We start from the raw sequence: 10,000 nt of genomic DNA, 5'->3' as shown, positions 1-10,000 counted from the left end.
TGTGTGTGTGTGTGTGTGTGTGTGTGTGTGTGTGTGTGTGTGTGTGTGTGTTGATAGCCTGACCCTGTGGGGGTCGGAGGGAGCCGGCCGGTGTTGAGTGTTTGCGTCTGGGTCTCCAGCGTTAATGACTCCAGCTGCTGAGGCAGAGGGCGGTGGAGGTGGAGGTGGGGGTGTGAGAGGGTCATATACTTATGTTGACCTCCATGAATGACCCCCCCCCCCCCCCAATTCCACTCACCCCCCCACCCCATTACATAAATACAAAACATAAAAACACATTAAGATTTGATTTTAAAAATACATTCGATTTAAAAAAAGGAAACTTCTCTAAAGCACTAAGAGGCCGATGAGAGAAGGCGTTGTTCTCCACCAGCACTGCTCTGTTCTCCGTCTAATCTCACGCGATTAGTAAAGGATTCATTCACCAGTATTGTCTATCCTCCGTCCATAGACTCCATCTTAACATTAAACCCCCCTCTGCTCGCCCACTGGTTCTCCGTAGTCCTACGCGGCGGCCTGCACGCGGCGGCCTGCACGCGGCGGCCTGCACGCCGTGGTTCTGCGGAGGATCGGAGGCACCTTCAGTTCATGGCGTGTCAGCCGGCTGAGGGCAGAGAGGCAGTGAGACCACAGGCTTGATATTTGTTCTACCATTCAGCCGGGGGGCGGGGGGGCGAACCCCATGTGAATAAGCCCCTTCAGCTGACCCCCCTCCGACTTGCACACGTGTCCAGACACACACACACACACACACACACACACACACACACACACACACACACACACACACACACACACACACACACACACACACACACACACACAGGGCGTGATTGTGTGTGTGTTGACTTCTGCGACCGGTCATCCATGTGTTCATGTGTGGCGGAGAAGTCGTCAAATGCGTCCACAACGACACCATGCTACCCTTTTTAAAATGTCGTCCACACATGTTGACGTTGCTTTTAATCCACACGGTTTATTTAAATCTATAGACTCTGCTGCCCACAGCAGCAGCAGTGTCTTTAGAGTAGAATTCCTACAATTGCAAAATGATTACAGTGCAGCACATTTATAGGAATGTAATAGTAAGTATGGGTTGTCATTTTAAGATCCGTTGCTTAACTACATTGACATTGAGCTGTAATGGCACCGTTCTATTAGTCATTCACTCAGGCTTGGGTTGTCTTCACCATTTCCGTACACTCCTACGTCCAGCTCACAGCTCACAGTTAAGCACCAAGTCTCAAAGGAGGTGAGTATAAAAACTGAATCCTGATTTACAGGCCACAACGCCTTTATCGGTTGGTTTTATCTCATCTGGCTCATGTCTTGCTCAAAGCTCTGTGGCCGCGTGGTCTTTTTGAGGGTAATAATTACAACGGGGCCTAAAGCCACGCGCCCAGCCCAGGGACGCAGCCGCGGCGGGGCAGTTCCACTGCGTTCCTCTCTCCGTCCACACTCTCTCAGGAAGGTCGTTCATCACTGCAGAGACGTGTGTGCGCAAAAGTCCAGATGTGCTTGAGAAGACGTCTCTTTTTTTCATTGACCGCGGTGTCAAAAGTCTATTGACACTGATATATTTTAGCAGGTGAAACTGCGGTCATTTTTGGGGCACCCCCCGATGAGAAGGATCCTACTGTGGTGATCTTTATTTTCTTTGGAAAGTGTGGCATGGACCCATCATTTTTATTGCTTATAGTATAGATGTATCATGGCTTATACTCCAGAGATGACCAAAAACACATGTTGAAGGCCTTTTGCTTTTCTTTCATACGTCTTAGACTGTGTAGCCTGTGTTTTCAGGTCCGATCTACCAATCAAAAGTTGAATTTCCATTTCTTCTGTCAGTGTTAAGCGGTTGCCGCCAATAGACATGTGGTTTACAGTGAAAGAGTGAAAGTAGACAATCAACAAATGTCAAAGAATACATCTCAGTCTCTTCTTCTCTTCTCTACTTCTTCCCCCCACCATCCTCCCTGCTGGTTCCCTGCTATTCCAGATTTGAGATATGATCTTGTGTCATGAGTGTTACCAGAGAGCGCTGCTCGGGTACACGCACGCACGCACGCACGCACACACGCACGCACGCACGCACGCACGCACGCACGCACGCACGCACGCACGCACGCACGCACGCACGTACACACACATACACATACACACACATTCACGACACACACACACACACACACATGACAGACACGCACACACATGACACATACACACACACACACACACACACACACACACACACACACACACACACACACACACACACACACACACACACACATGATCACACAAACACATCCCAAAAATAATCACAGCCTGAAGGGAATTCCTTCTCCAAGGCAAAGCCTGCTCTGGAGTATCTTTGAGCATTTGATGGTTTGACGGCTATAATTTGCTTAAAAATAACACCAATAAAGCCCTCCCTTGAAAAAAACATTGAAAGCCATAAATGCTTAATGTACCAAGATGAAACGTCTACAACCTTTTGATTTGCACTTTTTCAACATTCACATTCACATTTGTCCGTTCATTTCCACGGTGTGTGTTTTGAGTAGGGATGTTGGTGTTTCTCTGTTGATGCCGTGGCAGTCATTTGAGGATAGGTTATAAACGTAGTAGGTGTTACCATCTTTAATCCTTCATATTTTGTGTGCAGTGTTTCACCGCATTACTCAATGGGCGGTTGAACCTGCTGGCTGGGTCACCTTCAGAATAATTTCACATTTCAAATTTGTCCCGACCGGCCACTTCCTTAAGGAGATCACCTCTATTCAGTCACAGGGCTCGTGATCTCTTGTCCTAAATTAGTTATTCACTCATTTTTTACTTTTCTTAAACTTGATGGGAAAATAAATGGGATTTGACCAGGCTGGGTTGACCATCCATCCATTTCTTCGTTCATGTGCGGTACTAGCTTTAGGTGAGCGCTACACTGGGTGGTCCGGCCGCAGGCGGGTTTATCACCTGACAGACGACAGAGCCCCTGGAGGAGGACCCCTGCCATCCCTCTGCCCGCTGTGACTGGGACACAAACGCTGGAGCGGTTGAGCTCCGAGGCGTTGTGTGAGTAGCTCACTCTGCTGTCACCCACGATGCAGCGCAGTGCACTCTTCAACAGTGCACTCTTCAACATGCACTCTTCAACAGTGCACTCTTCAACAGTGCACTCTTCAACAGTGCACTCTTCAACAGTGCACTCTTCAACAGTGCACTCTTCAACAGTGCACTCTTCAACAGTGCACTCTTCAACAGTGCACTCTACAACAGTGCACTCTTCAACAGTGCACTCTTCAACCCTCCAGGCTGCGCCCATCAGAGGCGTCGGCCTGGAAAACAAACACAGGGAAAGCCCTGAGACGTGGAGCCGCCGCCAGACAGAAAGACAAGACACACCCCGTAGAACGGGGCTCTTGACTGGCGTGAAAATCTCCCTCACGCCCCTCTCTCTCTCTCTCTCTCTCTCTCTCTCTCTCTCTCTCTCTTTCACCTGTCCCCCCCCCCCCCCCACACACACACACACTAGTCCGTTTAGATCAGAGAACAGGCCTTGTCGTCAGCATTCCAGACTGACACTGAGACACTGGGAACAGCGCGGCTGTCAGCTCTAGTGGAGCGTGAGGATAATCACCGCCAAAGCTCGGCTGCTTTTAATCAAAAATTAGATTGAAAAGAGGAGATCAATTGCGGTTTCTCTGGTTTCTTTGGTTTCCCCGCACATCACTGCAACTTTTGATGCATTATCTTAAGTGACGAGGTGTGAATTGGGACCGTAAACGTCTCCCACGGCCACATTCAACACACACACACACACACACACACACACACACACACACACACACACACACACACACACACACACATCTCCGTTGTGTCGACACTGAGAGTTGGACTTTGGGCTCTGGTATGCGACCTGCCGGGCCTTTCTGTGTGTTTTTTTTCTTTATCTAATCACTGACGCCCAGGGAGGAAATCCTCCCCTCGATAGGACGGCTGTCTCTCCATCATGTTGACACAGCGCGCCGGCCCGGCACTAATCTCCCTTCCTACCTGACCCCTCTTCAGCGTCAGGGGTCACATGACCGCTAATGACTAATGCTAATTGGCAGCAAGGCGCCAAGCTTTTACCGTAGGCTACGAGATGACCGGGGCGGCCCGGGGCGGTCGGGGTCAGGGGTGGGCAGGAGCAAGACTAGCGCACCACCGGCATCATGGAGGACAGCGAGGGCAGTTTACCTTCCTCCCTTTCTTCCTCCGTTGTGGAAGAAAGAAGCAAAACTAAAAGGAAGAGACGAAAGCTGGGCGGATACAACAAGGGCGGAATGGTCTAGGAGAGGGTGTTTGATGTGCTTGGTGAACTCCAACGTCTGGAGGTGCCTCCAGGTGCATCACGGAGTAAGATGTCCAACCCCTCGGTAATGTCGTGATTCATGATGGTCTGTCTAAAAGCAGGACTTTGAACAAAAATTGGTGCAGCTAACAAACTGGTCAGTGATAGGGACCCATTCAGTGATGGGGACCCATTCAGTGATGGGGACCCATTCAGTGATACGGACCCATTTTTGGAATGATTTAACAACGTAAATAAAAACACAAACTGAACTGAAAACATTTAACACAAAGGTGAAATACTGGCTGAAAGAAAACCAAACATGTAACCACTGAGTCAAGACCATGAATGTAGGAGCAGATGCATGTACACACACATGTACACACACATGTACACACACATGTACACACACATGTACACACTCTGCTGTCCTTGTTATAATGTGTTGTCTGTGCCAGACGCCTGGCTGTGTGCCAGGGCTGCCAGGGCTCACCCCACGGGGCGGGGTCTGGGTAGGGGCCCGGGCCCCTCACTGTGGGGGTCTGGGTAGGGGCCCGGGCCCCTCACTGTGGGGGTCTGGGTAGGGGCCCGGGCCCCTCACTGTGGGGGTCTGGGTAGGGGCCCGGGCCCCTCACTGTGGGGGTCTGGGTAGGGGCCCGGGGCCCTCACTGCCGGGTGGGTGTAGAAACCTTCTATGCAACACATCCACATCCACATGGTTATGGAATTGACTGTGATAATTGTGTATGTAATAATGTGCACTGCGTTGTCCCTGACAAATAAACAAATAATAATAATAACAGACTTAACAATAAGGTGCAGCTGTTAGAGAGAGAGAGAGAGAGAGTCATTGTTCAGCCATTGTCTTTGAGGGACAGCTGTCATTGGCCAGAAGGTTTACACAGGTGCCTTTACTCTGCATGATGGCATGAGAGGGAAAAAAAGCAAAGAAGATTTGGACAGAGGGAGAGGGAGTGGGAGGGAGAGAGCGGAAGAGGGAGAAAAAGAGAGAGGTTAGGATGACGAGAGAACAGAAGAAACAAATAGGGCTTCTTAAGGAACCACCTCGGGGCCCAGTGAGATAATCTGGACGTGTTTTACCCCCAATGCCTTTCCTTTTCTCAGGAGGTGTCTAGTGTGTTTTTGGCTCTTGAACCGTTTCTCAAGGATCCTTGTCCCCTCCGCTGAAGGCCCCCCTCTCCCCTCCGCCTCGCCCCGGGACACGTCGTCTAAAGGCCCGCCGCCCAGCCATCTATCCTCAGTCTTCTCCGTTTCCTCCCCTCCCGTAACCTCTACGCGCCCGTTGCTATGGTTTCACCATCCAAAAAATAACCTCACAAACAAACAAACAAACAAACCACGCCCCCTGAGGGCGGGGCGGGCCGGAGTGCAGGCGGAGCGCGGCCGTCTGCCGGGACACCCGCCCCAACGGGACGCTGTCACACGGCAACGAGGAGCCCCACCACACCGTCACACAGCGCACGTGCGTGTGTGTGTGTGTGTGTGTGTGTGTGTGTGTGTGTGTGTGTGTGTGTCTTTGCGTGCTTGCATGTGTATGTGCGTGGGTGAGCTTGTGAGTGTGTGTGTGGGGGGGGCAGTGCTTGTGTGTGTGTGTGTGTGTGTGTGTGTGTGTGTGTGTGTGTGTGTGGTCTCTCCAGACCGCCGTGAGGGAGAGTGCCAGGTCCCCTCTGGTCCTCTGTGGAATGTGACTGGTGTGGTAGGCAGTAGGTGGAGAGGCCCTTGGCTCTCACAGTCAGGGCTAATATCAAAGGTAGAATGCTACTTCACCGTTCATAACAACAAAGTTGTATCTTCTTTGCTTTTGACGTTCGTTTGAACCCTACAAAAGGGAATGGTTGCCTCAAAATGGTTATTTTCAGCATCATTTTGACAGAACCACACACTGATGAGACATTTGCCATCAAAATAATATGCCTAAATACTAGCATTAAATAGTAATGCGTAACAGAGAAGTAATAAATCTAACAGAACAAACACCAAATGGGATTTGCATACTGATTCCGTAAGCATCGCAGGGAGCAATTCCTCAGATAGTTGAGATGAGTATCTTCTCAGTAGAAGTGCATGTACGCTCTAGTCCAAAATGTGTTGTAGATAGAAATAGAAATACATTGACAACTTTCCTCCCTAGTCCACATCACAGCCATGACTGCAGACAGTGGTGTTTTAATATGGATCACCTGCTGGAGCTGACCTTTCAAACTCCCCTTTCCCGCCCATGCTCTTAAATGTGGCCATGGTGATAGGTCCAAAAAATTGCGTTTGTGTGTGTGTGTGTGTGCGTTGTGTGTGTTGTGTGCTTTGTCTGCCTTTGGCTTGTTATTGTGCTTCAGCAAATAAAGCTAATTCAACGCCAGCACGCACAGCCGCGTTGCGAGTGTGTGTTAGTGCGAGTGTGTGTGTGTGTGTGTGCGTGTGTGTGTGTGTGTGTGTGTGTGTCGACGGTCTGTTAATGTGTTTGCAGAGCACTTAGACAGGAAGCAGAGCTTGCTTTTTTTTCAATTTGATTATAGAAGTGTATGCAATGTATCACATCAGCTGCTGGGATTAGTGGAGACGACACAACGCAGCCTGATTCACCACCAAACACTGAAGACATGAGACACGTGAACTGAGTTTCAACAAGGCTTAGTAAAAGACAAGGAAAGTGAAAGCAAATGTTCTGGCAAGGAGCTCTCCCCTTGTCTTGAAGGTTCCTCTGGTCTTGATAAAAAAAAAACACACACATTAGTCCAAAGGAAAAGAAAGAAAGTAGCCTTCTCCTTTATCTTTGCTTCCTCCCTGGATGGAATGTTAATGGTGTCTTTGTGATGGGGCTCAGCTCGCTTTACTGACTGACCCACCAACAGACACGCTGATCGACTGACTGACTGACCGGCTGGATCTTTTGTCGACCGTGGAGAGGCACGGTCCACAAAAACAGAAAGGAAGAAATAAGGGGCCGTGGTTCCTCCATATTTGGAATACTTCTTTTGAACTCATCTTCTTGGGTGAGTTTAACCTGGACGATCTCCCCTTGTTTGGTGTCTCTTACACACACACACACACACACACACACACACACACACACACACACACACACACACACACACACACACACACACACACACACACACACACACACACGCCCACATCAGAAGCCCTCCAACATGCAGCTCAGGCTGAAACATGTGTCCCAGGGCAGATCTTGTGTTCTCCAGCCAATGTCTGAGGACACTTGACACCCACCTCTGAGCCGAGTGCTTGGGAGCTTAAGCTGAGTCTGAGGCCCTTTTAGAATGAATGTCCGTCACGGCCCGTCTCCGCGCAGCGCTACTGATGGGCCGCGGCGGAGGCTGCACAATCCACAACGTCCTTCTGAGGCTCTGTGTGTCCACAAAGAGAGCTGGGAGCATGCTTGTTTGTGCTGAAGTTCAATAGTTCACATAACATTTTCATCTCACTTTGAAATGGATGATGTGTAGAATGACTAAAACCCAATCCACCATAAGGAAGGACATGCCATGCTGCAGAACCATGCTGCGAAGACTGCATCGGACCATTTGCATTGGAAAGACCAAATCGGTCAGAATTTAAAAGTAATGGCTGCACTTGAAATGTGGCAAATGAAAAAACTTTGGGCGAGGCATGGTGGCTCAGGAGGAAGAGCGGGTTGACTGGTAACTGGAAAGTTGCTAGTTCGATCCCTGGCTCCTCCGAGTGTCGAGGTGTCACTGAGCAAGACGCCCTCACCCTGACTGATCCTGACCACCTGGCTGTCACCCTGCGAGGTTGACGCCGCTGTCGTGTGTGTGAATGTGTGCATGTACATGTAAATGCATTCACTGAAAAACCAACATTTCTTGAGTTTATAGGGCAAACAGAATCAAAATCTTTCGGCAAAGTTTATGCATAGCTTTGATTCATTTTCCTCAGAGAGTTGTTAATCCCTAATTGATCCGTCCCTCAGGTTACCTGTCCAAAAGTGCTGAGGAACTACACCGAGCAGGCCTGCGACGGGGACTTCCTGTCTGTCCGCCTGCCCGGCGCGCACCACCATCACCGTCCAATCAGCCTTTTATGGAAGGAGAGGCCCCTCCCACCCCCAGCAGTGCCCCTCAGACCTACCGGAGCCTGCTAGGGACATATCCGGTTGCAGGAGGATGATAGATACTGCTCTGTGTCCACTGCACTTCAGGTAAACACCAGAGGACCTCACACAGCGCCCACCTGTCTCTTTTATTTGATATGTACAGAACTCAGCAGTGGACTAGTTTGGTTTCAGGCCTTTTAATTAAACTGTCGACCGAGCGATGGATCGCTCAATCGATCAACGAGGCGTCACTCATCTGATCTGCCACAGCCAGAGGCGTGTCTCAGACTTTAATCTGGGCGTGGCCCGGCTGCGTAAGTCTTTGTGAGGATGTTTTCCACCAAACGACCCTCTCTGAGCGGGGGAGGAGTCGGGGTCCAGGGCGGCCGCTGACACAAAGCCACTTCATGCGCTCCTTGTCTCGACATCCGCTGCTAAATTGATTGGGAGGCACCACAACGAGGCCCCCCGTTTTAGACACACACACGCACAACGCACACGCAACGCACACACACACACACACACACACACACACGCACACACACACACACACACACACACACACACACACACACACACACACACACACGCACTCGCACACACTTACGCACGCACGCATGCACTCATGCACTCATGCACACACACACACACACACACACACACACACACTCACTCATACCAACACAACATTCATCAGTTGTTTATTGGTGACCACCCTCTCCTTGTCTTTCAGTCTTACACAATTCATTTTTAAAATTGCCTCCCACACACACACACACACACACACACACACACACACACAGGCTCACATAAGCACAGCCCAGCATGTGTTGCTGTAGAGACGGCTCCTGTGCCTCCCACAGAAGGACAACTAAGGTATCAGACCTAAAGGCCAGAGAGAATCCCAGGCTCTGATTGGTCTGTTCAGCCGTCAGTCACCAAAACCAAACATAACGTTGATGAGCGTTTCATCTCATCAACAACCATGACCGACGAACAAGAGATAGAGAAGTGTGTGTGTGTGTGTGTGTGTGTGTGTGTGTGTGTGTGTGTGTGTGTGTGTGTGTGTGTGTGTGTGTGTGTGTGAGTGGTCCTCTTCTTTAGTTTTAAACATGGGATCCTCCACTTTAAGGGCGGCATGTGGCTCAAGAGGCACAGCGGGTTGGCTGGTAATCGGTAGGTGGCTGGTTGGATCCCCGACTCCTCCTAGCTGAGTCTCGAGGTGTCCCTGAGCGAGACGCCTCGCCCTGACTGCTCGTGTCGAGCTGTGCTGTCGCCCTGCGTGGTCGACTCCGCCCGGCGGGGGTGTGAATGGGTGAATCTTAGGCGATGTTGTAAAGCGCTTTGAGCGGGTCCGCTGGTCAGAAAGGAGCTGTATGGATGCAGTATATCGACCGTTTAAGATCACTGTGTCCCCCAAAACACCAACAACGGCCCCGTGTCAGTACGCCGAACCCTGGGGCCCGGGGGGCAGTGACCCCTGGGTGTTCACATCATCAGCCCGTCACCCTGTGCATTCTGGGTAGGATGAGGAGAGGAAGAATGTTGCGTGGTGGAATGTGCTCACC

General features: G+C 50.4%; 1 protein-coding gene across 1 annotated transcript in view; it reads left to right on the top strand.

Moving 5' to 3' along the window:
• eva1aa (eva-1 homolog A, regulator of programmed cell death a) overlaps positions 1-10,000 on the top strand; it is a gene marked incomplete at its 3' end in the record, with an annotated part of 28,455 nt that overhangs the window by 9,827 nt on the left and 8,628 nt on the right. Inside the window, 5 exon segments of the mRNA XM_084483849.1 lie at positions 8,310-8,320; positions 8,322-8,378; positions 8,380-8,454; positions 8,456-8,497; positions 8,499-8,537. Coding sequence (XP_084339975.1) covers positions 8,310-8,320; positions 8,322-8,378; positions 8,380-8,454; positions 8,456-8,497; positions 8,499-8,537 — 224 coding nt within the window.

Source organism: Micromesistius poutassou, assembly GCF_964030765.1.
Source record: "Micromesistius poutassou genome assembly, chromosome: 19".
In the NCBI taxonomy this organism is placed as follows: Eukaryota; Metazoa; Chordata; class Actinopteri; order Gadiformes; family Gadidae; genus Micromesistius; species Micromesistius poutassou.
The sequence above is the reverse complement of the archived record's forward strand: the minus strand, read 5'-3'. Positions and strand labels throughout refer to the sequence as shown.